The sequence below is a fragment of the Poecilia reticulata genome, chromosome 6 (assembly GCF_904066995.2).
Source record: "Poecilia reticulata chromosome 6, P_reticulata-male-v2, whole genome shotgun sequence".
Lineage (NCBI taxonomy): Eukaryota > Metazoa > Chordata > Actinopteri > Cyprinodontiformes > Poeciliidae > Poecilia > Poecilia reticulata.
The window spans coordinates 25611247-25625222 of NC_088835.1; the positions used below are offsets into that span (position 1 = coordinate 25611247).

At 42.0% G+C, this 13976-nt stretch overlaps 3 protein-coding genes across 4 annotated transcripts in view; 2 read left to right on the forward strand and 1 right to left on the reverse strand.

The window, feature by feature from the left end:
* Nucleotides 1–922: 922 nt before the first annotated feature.
* fibina (fin bud initiation factor a) lies at nucleotides 923–5119 on the forward strand. The gene has a single exon (XM_081608255.1). The coding sequence runs from the start codon at nucleotides 1012–1014 to the stop codon at nucleotides 1636–1638; it is 627 nt and encodes a 208-aa protein (XP_081464381.1). The 5' UTR covers nucleotides 923–1011; the 3' UTR covers nucleotides 1639–5119.
* Nucleotides 5120–5715: 596 nt separating this feature from the next.
* Nucleotides 5716–9246, reverse strand: tmem276a (transmembrane protein 276a). Its single transcript, XM_008412038.3, has 4 exons — nucleotides 8287–9246; nucleotides 7714–7827; nucleotides 7456–7593; nucleotides 5716–6590 (listed from the first exon to the last, which is right to left on the reverse strand). The coding sequence occupies exons 1-4, from the start codon at nucleotides 8672–8674 to the stop codon at nucleotides 6343–6345; spliced, it is 888 nt and encodes a 295-aa protein (XP_008410260.1). The 5' UTR covers nucleotides 8675–9246; the 3' UTR covers nucleotides 5716–6342.
* A 2491-nt stretch (nucleotides 9247–11737) lies between these two features.
* The window catches only part of spi1a (Spi-1 proto-oncogene a), a 2501-nt gene continuing 262 nt past the window's right edge, over nucleotides 11738–13976 (forward strand). The window contains exons 1-5 of one of the 2 annotated variants that reach the window (XM_008412036.3): nucleotides 11738–11987; nucleotides 12282–12372; nucleotides 12446–12630; nucleotides 13130–13259; nucleotides 13357–13976. The exon at nucleotides 13357–13976 is cut by the window's right edge and continues 262 nt beyond it. In XM_008412036.3, coding sequence (XP_008410258.2) covers nucleotides 11961–11987; nucleotides 12282–12372; nucleotides 12446–12630; nucleotides 13130–13259; nucleotides 13357–13667 — 744 coding nt within the window. In that variant the 5' untranslated portion in view covers nucleotides 11738–11960 and the 3' untranslated portion in view covers nucleotides 13668–13976. Of the gene's footprint in view, nucleotides 11988–12281; nucleotides 12373–12445; nucleotides 12631–13096; nucleotides 13260–13356 lie in introns of both variants that reach the window. The other variant, XM_008412035.3, reaches the window with a different exon arrangement.

Genomic DNA, 13976 nt, shown 5'->3' on the forward strand with positions numbered 1-13976 from the left:
TAATCTCTGTGGGGGTAAAAACTTTTTAACAACATCTTACTTTAACAAAATACTGTATTGATTATAACTTCGAAGGATTGCAGGGGAGCTGGTATCTGCCTCCAGTAGCAGTGATAGTACGATTACTTGAAGACTGTACTTAAATACATTTTTTGAGTATCTTTACTTTACTTGAGTATTTATTAAGTATTTTACCCCACTCCATTTCAAACACAAATATAGTACTGTCAACTCCACTACATTTCCAGGAAGCCTGTCGTTACTCGTTCCTTTTTGCTCAGCGTAGCTTTAGTCCGCTGTTGCTGATTTTTCTTTCCTGAAATGCAATTAGCCACACGCTGTGCTCCTCACAGTCGCCGCTCACACCTGGGATGGGGGTGAGAGAGGGACATTTTGAATAAAAAGAAAAGATAAAAATGGCCTTTTGCTGCAGTTCTTATCCTGAAGTCTGTACAGTTGTTGTATTCTTTTTGTCAATACATCATTTCAGGAAGTTACAGAGTTCAGTAGAAGCTCTCAGAAAACAACACAGCAATGTATTAATACTAGAAAATATAATTTGAACCTTTGAATACTTGAGTGTTTCTAAATGAATGCACTTTTGAGTATTTTAGTCTTTTTAAAAGTTTAATTAGAGTAAACCTTTGACTTGTAGCTGAATAAGATTTCACCATATCAATACTTTTACTCAAGTATTACTTTGTCCACCTCAGTCCTTCGAAGGGTTAGAGGTACAAACTGTACAGACTTCCATAAACTGAGAAAAACAAACAGAGAAGAAGTCTCTGTTCTGATACATGAGACATTAAAAGGACAGCAAAAATAATTAGCGGTGAAAATATGCGTGTGCGCGAATTAGGGGCCACCGGGGCCCCTCTCATTAAAAGAGGCAGTCTGTGTATTTCCTGTGAAGTGGGACTGACTGTGTAACTTGAGTCGGGATGAAAACTGTGCTCCGGATCCGGCTGCCCGTCCAGATGCAGCTCGCCGAACAGAGACGGAAGGTGCAGGATGGATCCCGTCCCGCTGCTGCTCGTCCTGCTCGCATCGTGGCCCCTGTCCTCGGCCGTCTACGAGGGGCCCCTCCAGCCGGAGATCTCCAACGGCACCTTCCATCACTTCTTCGTCCCGGACGGGGATTATGAGGAGACGGTCGACCCGGAGCACTGCCAGATGCTGTTCAAGTTCTCCGACGTGGTTCCGTGCGCGGCCGCGGAGGAGAGCGACGCCGCGGTGCGCGACGACTTCATCATCACCAAGCTGCAGGCGGAGGACGCGGCGCGGCTGCTGGAGGGCATCGGCCGCGCCGTGGCGCACGACCTGGACGGAGAGGACAGCTACGGGAAGTTCCTCCTGAAGGAGATCTCCCAGATCGGCGAGGCCTTCTCCAGCGTGGACAAGTCGCTGGTGGAGCTGGAGGTGAAGTTCAAGCAAAGTCAAGAGACTGAGCTGAGGGAGGAAGAGCAGCTGAACGGCTCCGTGGTGAAGCAAGTGAGCGACATCAGAGGCGCTCTGAGGGAAACCACCGACATCTCTCAGGGACTCAGAGACAGACATGAGCTGCTGTCTCTCATCATCCGCAGCCATGGCACCAGACTGAGCCGCCTGAAGACGGAGTTCCTCAATGTGGGCTCATGAATGTGCTTGGGAGACAGTGAGTGTTATAAAAGAGCCATCCAGTTCATCAAGCAACTTTAAAGTGTACTGTGTGGTTTGTGAATATGCCTCTGAAGTATTTCACCCTGACCTTTTGGGTGTTCTCGTTCCGCGGAGCTATGCGGGGAGCTGGAACAAAAACATCAACACATTCCTGTAAGACAGGAGTGGGAAAAAAGCAACGAGTGGATAAATTATGGCTGTGCCACCACTACTAGAATGGTTTTGTTAGGTCAGAATGATTAAAATTAATGTTCTCAGATGTCAATCTGTATTATTTGAACGTTGTTGATAGTTCATTGAATAAATATATATTTCATAACAATGAATTTCCCCTTTTGTTACGGTCAGGTTGAAGAGCAGACCGGAGTTAGAGTACATTTTACAGAACTTGAATTTATGGGAAGTTTTCCAAAACATATAATTTCAGTAATTCAAGCAGTGAATCTTATATAAATATATATTTTTGTTGAGAAAAAAAATTAAAAACAGAAAGGTCTGAAAATCACATCCATATGATGCTTAAAAGTTAAATGTTTGCTTTAAAAGCAGCCACATTTTATGTGCAGTGTTGGTTCTGCTGTCTCATCTTTCTCTTATTCTCCTTAGATTCTGTGTTGTTGGATTACTGTCAGGCAGGTTGATCAATCCTTCACAGTGGTGAAGGTACTGGTACTGCGGACCAGTCAAAGTTAAACTGTCAGCAGAGGAAAAACCTGAAATTCTCTACAACAACCTGATGTCCAGACCGTCGTCGTCTGGATGAGTGACGTCATCAACACCAGAAGATGACACGGTTCCCTAAATCCTCACTCATTATGGAAACTTCAAGCCTCTTGGATTCCATCCCTGTCTACTCATGCTCCAAACTCTGACCTAAAACTCACTTTCATCTGGAAAGCGTTAACTGGACCTCTGAGCAGCAGTCCGGTGCTTTTTCTCCCAGCTTCAGACACTTCTCATCTTAATTAGTGACTTTATTCACTAATGAATGCAGCAGTTGTAGCTCACATCCTTCATAGAAGTTCCAACTCTCACTTTGGTTTGCGCACACTTTTTATTCCACTAAACTTTCCATCATTCTCCTCTTGTGTGTGTGAATGACTGTCTGTTTAACTGTCAACTCAGCATTCTCCTCCATGACTAAGTAAGCCACAACATTTGTGCAACAAACAATTTTTGTTTTATCTTAAGTAATAGCTACATTTTCTACGAAAATGAATTTTTGGTTTACATGAGTTGTAAGATATAATCCTCAAAATTAGGAAAAAATAAATGCTTTCATTTTATAATATTCCACTTTGCTTAGATGCACTTAGATGCAAGAAAATCTTTATAATTTAAGCAGTAATGTTAACAGAATCTCATCATGAAGCTAATTTAACCATCTCCATTGCTTATTTTAGAGTTGGTGTCACTTTCCATACACACTCTTTTTGTTTACAGATCAATAAGTAACGGCATTTTTTTCTCTCTCTCTGTGGTTTTAATGGAAACAAACACTGGTCTTCCCATCTCTCCAGAGTGCGTAACTATTACACTGATGGACTAAAGCTGTGTGTGGGTGTCCCAGACACATTTCTGGGGCCTCATTCAACCTCACGCCGGCCCTGCATCCATCTGCGTTTCGGTCTGCATGTCATGATTATTTTTTCATGCCTTTCCTTAGCCCTCAGGCATTCTGCTGTAAATCTCCCTTTTTCTTTGAACTGTGAATTTTGCATTAACTGTCCCCTCGCTTTCCGTTCGTACATTATGTCACGAGTTATTCCTGGCACCACGCGAGTGGCAGACTCGGCTGTCCCTTCAAATTGGACCTGGTTAATGGGCGTCTAAAGTCTGTCGCTGCCTCCTGCAAACCATCTGGAAGTGATCCGCCGGAGTATGAAACATGTTTGCTCCAAAGCAGCCACCGTCGCTATTGTCTGCTCGTTTATCTGTCAGATGCAATTCATGATTCATGTGAAATATTACTGTGGTAAACTTCTGAACACTTCCAGATAAGGCCAGTTTGCTGTAACTAGAACAATGAACAAAATCCAGTTTGCTCCTGTTGTTGTTTTCAGCTGGAAAATAAGTTCTCATTTTAGACATACTGGCTATCCTGGAAATGGAAAAAAGAAAATACTTTACAGCCTGTCTGCGTCTGTGATCCCCAAACCTTCAGCTTTTCAAAGCCTTCTGTAATCTGTGGATTGTTTAATTACTGTATAAAATTCACCCGCTCCACCCAGCATCTGCAAAAAAACAACAACAACAGCAGCAAAAAACCCACAAACGAGCTGCCAGAAGCGTGCTCCCTCTCTTTACCAGCGATGCTTTCTGCAGATTTGAGGGCGGCCAGATGGGCTGCCACTGGGTGTGATTTCCTCTGTCTGGTTTTCCTCACAGTCCAGCTTCCCCTGAGGGACCCCCTTTCTAAGACAGCCCTCTGTAGCTCAGCACATGGCTAACCGGCATCGTCAAAAAAAAAAGAAAAACCTGAACTGCAGGAGCTTTGTGTGTACAGAAACCCTATATGTCTGCACTGCTCTTAATTTCCAGAGGCACCGCACAGGGCTCAGAAGATTCAACTGAAAAATAAGGGTACATTTTCCACAGAGTAAGATTAAGGTATAGCGGGTTGCAGCTGTTCTTAAATGTCCACTTTTTCTTTTTTGACTCAAATGCACGTTTTCGTTTTGTGGATTTAGTCGGCTTTTGTGTGGAGGCGCAAAACAGCAGGGTGTGTTTAAAGGGAGCAGACTGTTTCCCAGTAAAACACATTTTCAGGACAAACAAAGAAAGGTCAGGAATGTAGCACCGAGTTGACCTGAGAAAACTTTGACCCCTTCCTCTCTGCACTGAGAAAAAAAAAACCTTCAAGAGAACTTGTGTTTCTGTCAGAAATAATTGTTAAATATATTGTGGGTTAGCAGCCCTGCTGTTTCAACACAGCAGAGTCAGCTGTGACCATGTTTCATTTACCAGCATGTATAATAATGAAAGTGCAAGTGATCCACTTTATAAACATCATATAGGATGATTAATGCTAATTAATAAAAGAAATACCTTTGAAAACAAGAAAAATTAAACACAGACTCTTGAAAATGTAAATGTAACATTTAAAACTTAATGGCAAAAGCAAACAAAAGTACAGTATGTAATTAGATATTTTTTGTGTTAGTTCCTGAAGTTTCCACATTTATATACAGTAACTGACCCTTTAGGATATGTTAGTTGACAGCAGAACTAAAGTCCAGTTTAACTTTAAGACAATTAATTTTGAGACTAAGATAAGAATGAAAAAAAAAACAGAAATACGTTAAATCTTGGGTGTTCCTAAAAACATTATATTTCCATAAAAAGTACTGTAAAGTTTTGTAAAACTATGCGATGGATGGATGAATTTATGGATAGATGGAGTCAAAAATGAGACAAATAAAAATGATTAATTGCGTTTTTTCCTGATTTATTTTTTTTTTTTTTAAAACGTAATTAATGACTTATTTCGTTTGTTTTGTCCTGTAGGCAGTGAACCATGAAAACCTGAGGCGCCCTCTAGATGTTGACAGAGGAACATTTTTTAGTTGTTCTGGACTTTGTGAAGTTACTGATCTTGTCAGCCCTATCCATACTGCACTGCTACATTTAACCCACATACAGTTTTCTTTGCAAAATATACTTTTTACACAAAAAACCCTCAAAGTTATAACATTTCATTACATTTTTACACTGCAAAATGAATCAGGGGAGACGCATATGAGTGAAGCAATTGTTTTAAAAATACTGGTTTTAATTTCCTTGTGATTTAAGATAGTCTGATGAATACAACTGGCTTTAATCATATTATACGTTCCAGTGGAGTTTATTTACTTCTAACTGACAGCTGAAAATTGCTTCACTACTTGTTTCTGTCCGATTTGGGAAAAGTTCATAATTCAGTTGGTTTCTGACTCGTGTCGTGTTCTGGCTGTTTGGATTTGCACATGTAAGCAGTTAGGAGTTAAGAGGAATCCAAGCTGCTGTTTCTCTGCCTGCTGAGACACCAGACACACTGAGACACACTGAGAGCTCACGTCAGTTTAAACGGCGTCTATAAAAACATTTATATGTCAGTTTATTAGTTTTGAATGGCTGTTTTATTTTTTCCAAAAATATCTTGATGAAGGTAAGACCTCGAGAACAAACAAAACATTTCCCTCAAACACTGTTTGGTCTTAATGCTCATATTTTTCCTTGAATAAACACAAATGCATCTGCATACATACAGTTCAAAAAGTACATGTAAATATTTATAGTTTTGAATGGGTACATAATGATACACAGTTGCCCTTTGAAATGTGATGATGCACATCAATAATTTTCTCTTCAATACAGTTTGTTTCAAAGTTCTGCTATTGAGCTTCTGCCAGTTTTTCTTTTTCTGTTTTTCTTCTTCTCAATCTAGCAGAATTTATAGGAAGAAATGATGATGTCCCCCTCCTGGAGAGCAAGCAATGACACATAAGAGTTCGTTCGGAAAAAAGCACCAGAGGAACTAAGCTTCAGGCAAATGTCACCTCTTTATCGTTTCTGTCTGTCTGGGAGCCTGTGCTTTTTCTTTGTCTGAAGGCCCTCAGTGACCCCGGATGAAACTGTCTGCGGAGCGAGGCTCAGAAACTGTTTCAGGATGAGACAGGCGTCTGTTTGGGTGGTCACGGCCCGTCACACGCAGCCGTTCTCCTGTCTGGGCTTGTGAGCCACGGGGGTGTGCGGGGGGTAGAGGGAAGGAGCCAGGGTGCACAGGAAGCCTGCCAGCAATGTGAGGCCCAGTCCACCCCAAGCGCAAAACATGGACCAGCCATAACCGTGACTGATATCCTCTGGTATACCAAACATGTAGCGGGGATAGCGGGACAGTTCAAAGTTGATCCCAGCCACGCATGTGCAGAGGGAGATTATGCAGCATGTCCCTGATGGAGGGGAAAAACAAAACAAGTCAGACATGATGACAAAACAGCTTCGCAGTATAGAAGAGACGATACGGCATGAGCGGTTGGATCTTAGATCAAATCAAAAACCAGTTCTGTTGCAGAGTTTTAGGGTTGAGCTATGTGGCTGGGTTGTGATACTGTGAAGCTTTTTTAGGTTTAAGGTTCAACTTTGATAAGCCTTCAAGGGTTTAAAATGATCAAACTAGCTACTTTTACAAGTTCTTTTCAATCACCGCTCTCAATATTTAAACCTATATAACTTACTGGCTAATTTATCTAATAACCTGGACACAGTCTTCAGTACACTGCCTTGTTATCTTGTTATGTAGTTGTATGTGTTCCAGTTCTATCTATCTATCTATCTATCTATCTATGAAGGTAGATATAGCGAGGTAGCTAGGTGGATAGCTAACTAGCTAGCTATGTAGGTAACTAGCTAGCTATCTTATATTTTGAGGGAACTATTTCAGTTTCCTTCGTTACTCCTTAAGAAATTACGAATTAAATTAAAGTCACTTTAATTGTATTTTATTGATTTGCAGTGGTTGTTCCATTTTACATTGATTTAGTTATCCATTTGTATCTTAATAACTCCTATCAGATGTACATTTATTACTGTAAATGAAACATATTTATCCAAATTAATTGAACTTTATTGGGGGATTTTCTTCGTAAATCTGCGTTTTCAAGACGCCACTTGCCACTCACAATATGGTGGATTCGCGGACGTGTCGTTTCTAATGGGCAAGGAGGCCAGAGCAGCGGATGAGACATTTAAAAGCACTCTCATTAGCAGAGAGACCACACTGCCCCTGTGTGGTGAGCTAAGGCAGGACTATCTTACCTCCCATGAGGAAGAGGAGTCCAGCCACGTACTGCATCAGATCATGCTCCTGACAGCAGCCAAGCACGCCTATGATCCAGCCGAACAGGATGATGGATATGGCCATGCCGATGAAACTGGCAGTCATCCTCTGGAGGTCTGAAGAAACGCACAACACAGGGTTTTGTTTTGATTTTTTAAGGCTGTGCATCTTATTTTTTTACACGTAATCAGACAAATAAAACAAAAATAAATAAATAAAATGTGGTGTCTACTCACGGAGTGCGTGCCACTCATCCTGCCTGATAGTCTTCGTCAGATTTATTGGCAGGTTTCTGGGCAGCGCTGCAGAAGAGTAGTAGTATTTTATGGGTGTGCAGCGCGGAACCAATCCTGAGGATGTAAACAACACAAAGAGGACGCATCGCATTAGCGCTCAGATCAGATGGGAAGGAATATCACACGGCTCTCTGCTGCCACCCCCTTCTTTCCTTCGCCACAAAACAGCTACCAACCCGCCACCCTCCCCCATCCTTCCCATCTCTTCCACCACCCTTCTATCCACCCACTCTGTTGTACAGTAAGCTTTTCCGTTCGCATCTCCCAGCTCCTGTTACTACAGCTCACCCTTTCGCGCTTGGAGGAGGAAAAAAAAAAGAAAGAAAGAAAGAAAGAAAACACAAAGCTCGTCGATGGCATTGTAACTGTACTCCATGTTGCTGCGTAGAGGCCTTGACGGTCTGTGCGCAGCATCAGCACCTTGGATAGCGAAAGTACACAGCGCAGCGCCGCTCATGCACACAACCCGAACGATTAATTCAACACCATTAAACACCAAATAAACATTCAGACCTTTAAAGATCAAATCCTCCGTCTCCAGGTCGAATCCTTCCCGGTGGCACTTTCTCCACAGCCCGGTGATGGTGGAGTTGAAGTGCCGACTGCAGAGGGACTCCATGGCCGAGGCGGGAGGCAAGAAGTGCCTCTTGGCCCGCAGCAGAATGTCGCCCTTCCTCTCTGCGTGTTTCTCCCTCGGCAGCATGCGGAGCGGGAGGTTGTTGTTGGAGATGTAGATGTAGCCCGGGTCGTTTCTTTTGTTGGAGTAATTCTTGCAGCGCTCCCGGTGCCGCCTGGCGTCCGTCTCGTACCAGTTGTCGGTGCTTATCGCCACGGCTATCAGCCCCAGCGCGCAGAACGCCAAAAACAGCCCCGCCGCGGTTAAAGTCCTCATAACGGCCATGTTTCCATGCGCTTCTGGCCTCGGCGCCGTGACGGTTTCACGGGGTGGTGGTGGTGGTGGTGGAGGGGCAACTCTGGCTCCTGGATGCTGCTGCTTTCACTGGCTGCGGTGTGGAGCAAATTCAGCGATGTGTCCAAACCCGAAAGGTGGATGCAGCACACAAGCCCTCATTTCTCCCAAATTAACCAAATATTTATGGAGGAAGATTAAACAAAAAAGAAAAAGAAAAAAAAAACACTGGGGCCTGGATCCGCTGTTTTGGTTGTGTCTCCTTTATGCATCTGAACTCGGTGTATCCCGGATACTGGTCGCGTCCAGCAGCTCTTTCCAGCAGATGGAGACAGAGCGAGTATTTGGAAACAGTCGCCCCAGAGCTGCACTTACTGCGCCGAGGACCATCATGTGTAGGAAGAGATCTCCAGAGCCTGCCAGAGCCACTCAAGAGGATGCATCCTGCCTCCTCCTCCCTTTAATGGACCGTCTCTTGAATAAAAACAGCCGCTGCTGTCTCAAGTAGTAAAACACTGAAAGGCAGACCATATTAAGCCCCCGCACACTGGCCTTGCTTCCTTTGTGTAATGTACAGGAAACGGTTTCATCACATCCAATAGATTGCTTCTGGTAAATTTCCATTCCAGCACAGCTGCACAAATAACTGTGTGGGTCTTTCTGTAGATCAGGTGAGAAACACCGTTAAGCATTTAAAACCAGAGGGAGGCGTTTGGTGATATTTAATGTATGACCATAAATGCAAAAGTATCCCAATACCTGCCTTTAAACTTTCTCCACACAAGACAGAATTATAACCAACTGCTTTCATCTAAGTCTCAGTATAAACACAGCTATGCTTTGAGACCCTCAGTCTTGTTGGAGAACAACAGCGAGCAAACAGCAAGCAGGCCGGAAAAGTTGTGAGGAAGTGTAAAACATGGTTAGGTTATAAAACAACGTAAAACCATTCAAGCTCCTCATGGAGTACTGTTCCTTTAAAAAAAAAAATAGAAAGAGTGGCAGATGCACCACTGTCAAGACATGACTGTCTGTCTGTACTGACAGATTCAACTCTGGAGCTGGGTAATGTGTCGACAGCTCAAGTATTAGTAGTACAATCTACAAATCTGGCCTGGTGACAATAAGAAAGACAAGTTAGCCAACTGGAGGAATTCATTTATGATCCAACCAAAACCCAGATTTTACTCAAAGTTTTTGGTTGTGTCTCCTTTATGCAGTTTTGATAAGATGATAAGAAAGCTGATAAATTACTGAAGTTGATTAATATTGCTGATTGTTACGAATATATTCCCCACTCAAAGTTGGGTTGCTGATTTGCTTTTTTACTATTTTAGACATGGTCATAGGTGAAGCAACATTAAAAATAATTTATGTTATTCCATTCTTAACGGCCATTTAGTTTTATTTGCCAAATATTTGAAAAAAAAAAAAAATATATATATATATATATATATATATATATATATATATATATATATATATATATATATGGGCTGCACAGTGAAGCAGTTGGTAGAGCTGCTGCCTTGCAGCAAGAAGGTTCTGGGTTCGATTCCCAGCCCCAGTCTTTCTGCTGTATAAAATGTCCGTACTGAAGTTTTGAATTGTTCTGCTGGAACAATAAACACATTCCATGACAAAGACAGGATAGAATTTTGTCAAAATCCTGCTTCTATGTTACCTTTACATCTGTTCAAATCACTCATATGAATGCATGCAAAGCCAGCCGTTTCTGAGTGTTTGAACAGCGTCCAAACACAAACGATGCTACTTATTTTATCTGGAGGATGGTAGAATTTGCAAAAATAACAAGACAAGAAAGGCTACCTTTTTTTTTTTCATTTTCTCCCATCCATCCATCCATTTTCTTGACACCCTTGTCCCTTAGTGGGGTCGGGAGGGTTGCTGGTGCCCATCTCCAGCTAACGTTCCAGGCGAGAGGCGGGGTCACCCTGGACAGGTCGCCAGTCTGTCACAGGGCATTTTCTCCCATACTAACCAGAAAAGATGCCGGCACGTCTGGATCCTGTTTTTAGACATCTGGTCAAATTTCAACTTGCATGAATCATGTTTCTTTTGAATAAATGCTACTTCTAAATGTCATTAAAAATATATTATGTTAGCAAATTATCTTGTGTAGCTCAAATAATATAATTCCAAAATTATTATAAATGAAAACTCGGATCGATTGTCTCATGCATGCAGCCCCTCGAATGAGGAAAACACCTCCCGGTTTTTACATCTGATTCGACTCAGCCTCTCTGGGATTCTCGTTTTGCATTAGAAAACATTACAGTTTTCAGGTAATCAGAAGGAAAACCTGCACTTCTTTTCTAACATCACAAAGCCGTGTTATTTTCTTTTTTTCTTTCCCCTAAAAAACGATTGTACATGTAAAAGATACAGCACCTATGCTACTCAGTTTACGATTAAAATGACAATCATATTTTTTACTGCACATAAGTAGTTCCTCTTTTTATTTGCATGTTAGCGGCCCCCCCTCCCCCCCCCTCCACCACCAAGCTTGCTTGGAAAAGGGACTCAAAGGAACACGGAGCCTCAGACCATTTCAGTCATGTTTTCACTGGTTTCATTCTCATGGTCAGAACTTCCTCTATTGAAACCAGAATGCCAAACTAAAAGGGGAACAAGCGAGGATCCAAACTTCGCTTTTGGTTTCAGCTCCTGAGAGCAGTATGCTTAAAATAATAATCACAAAAAAAAATCCATCATGAATTAATCATACTGAGGTGTGACTGGCATTAAATCTGTGTGTGAGAGATCAACTGATCAGCTCATTTCATGGAGCAGGTTCAGAGGGGAACACTGCTTCCCTGCTCACTTATAAACCCTGTCTGAAAAAGTTATGTTTTATTAAAATGTAATCACATCACAGCACACGTAGATCTACTCCTCAGAAAGAGTCGCAAATCCATTTTCTTAAAGGTATGATAACAAATGTACCTTTTAATGCACCCAGTCAAACAGTGAGCAGGTTTCTCTCTGGTTTGCTGTATGTCTGAACTTTTAAAAAACTGCAGGAAATGCATTTAAAACCAATCAGTGGCCATCAGGAACTAGGTGATCATATGAGTTTGACAATTGGGTGTTATGAATGTCGCCTGCATAGGGTCCAGCTTAGCTGATTTCTCACTTTCAGTTCCCATTTTTGCCTGCTGAAGCCGACATTGCGTGTTTCTCAGTGTAGCAATAGGAAAAACATAACTTTTATCACAAGCTGTAAAAGTCAAGACTCTCATGCTGCCTTGTTTACATGATGGATGGCTTTGTCATAACGTCTGTAAGTGCTTCTATTTTATAGCTTTATTTTAGCTAAATGGAGAGATGAGTGTTTGGTCAGAGGAGAGAGGGAGGCTGGAGGGATTTCACTGATTGTTTTACAGGTTTAGGACACAAAGTTAAACATACTGATTAGAAAACCTGAATTTTTTTTTTATCTTTGTGTGGACTTTACAGGGATGTATGTTTATAATTTAGCCATTTTTAATCCAAATATGTTGAGAGGTTGTTTTTAAATTGTCCAAGCAGTAATATCTATTCGATTGGAAAACATATAATTTTAAATCTCCAATAGGCATCCGAGGATGCTATTCCACATGAGCCGGAGACTTATCGACCGCCGGTTGACCTGTACCCCTACCTGAGCGTGGGGGAGATTTACGAAGGTGAGAATATGGGATTTACTGCTTTAACAAGATGATAACTCATCACACACCTCTAACATCCCTCACTTGTCAGACCATAGATGGCCGTTCCACTCTGACCGGGTCCAGCCGCCGGACTTTGAGGGTTCCCCCGCGAATCACCTGACGGAGCTGCAGGCCGTGTCTCCTCAGCAGCTCATCCAGCCGTTCCCCCTCAGCAGCGAGTCTCTGCACCTTCACCTGGAGACGCCACTGGCTCCACTCACCCTGTCATCACAAGTGAGTTTGTCTGTGCTTGACACAAGAATTAACAGATCAGCCAGAAAATGTCTGATGTTTCTTATGCTTTTAAAGTGTTAAAATCTCACAGTAGTTATTGTTTTTGAGCTGACCAAAACACCTTATGTCAGCTGTTGCTCTGGTTTTAGAATCCATACTTTCTTTAGAATTAGCTGCAAATAAAAACCAAAATAATCCAAAGCTATTTTCATAAAAACAATAATGACTCTTGACTGTGATTTCAACAACCACCCTCCATGTTGTGGAAAGCCTGGGACATTTTCACTGAAATGTCATCCACACCACGTGTTGTTGCTGAGCACTGGAATCTATTTTGGCAGAGCAACTTCCTCTTTTAGGACAATAGCTGTGTTTAAGCAAAAAAAAAAAAAAATCAGACATTGCATGATTGCAAAACCTTCTTTCAAAAAGTGGCTTTCTGAAATGCTTTAAATTTCCCCTAAAGATCCCATATTACACCCCATCCCTGTGCTACCAGTACCCACCGCTGGCCTCACCTCGACGCTACTACTCAGAGGAGGACCAGAGAGCCGTCAGTCCCCCGCTGCAAGTGTCAGAGGGGGAGGATGAGTATGAAGATTACAACTGCTCATTCAGGAAAGACCCAGGTACAAATGTGTAAATGTATGACATAATAATGATCTCATTTTTTTCCCCTTTTTACTGAAATCTTAAAAAAACAAAATATGTGATTCCCCATTCCAGGCAACAAGAAGAAAATCCGCCTGTACCAGTTCCTCCTGGACCTGCTCAGAAAGGGCGACATGAGCGACAGCATCTGGTGGGTGGACCAGGACAAGGGCATCTTCCAGTTTTCCACCAAACACAAAGAGACTCTGGCGACCCACTGGGGCATCCAGAAGGGAAACCGCAAAAAAATGACCTACCAAAAAATGGCCAGAGCCTTGAGGAACTATGGCAAAACAGGAGAGATTAAAAAAGTGAAGAAGAAGCTCACCTACCAGTTCAGCGAGGAGGTACTCAAAAGCCTCTATTTACGTCATTATCATCACTGAGGAGGAAACAAAGGCTGTTTGTTACAATGATCGGATCACTAAATTTCCCAAAATGATGTTTTACTTGCGGATTTGCAGGTTTTATTTGTCTTTCTGACAATTCTTTTTTTTATTTATTTGGAATGACGCTTTTGGCATTTAACGTCCACATACACCATTTCATTTTCCTCTAAAAGTGTTTTTTTTTTTTTTTTGTAAAAAACCCAATGTAGCTGTTTAAATGTGTAAATAAATATTAATCTGTGTCCTCATAATATACAGAGATAACTTAATCCAAAATATGTTAATATACATGTTTGACTGGAAGTG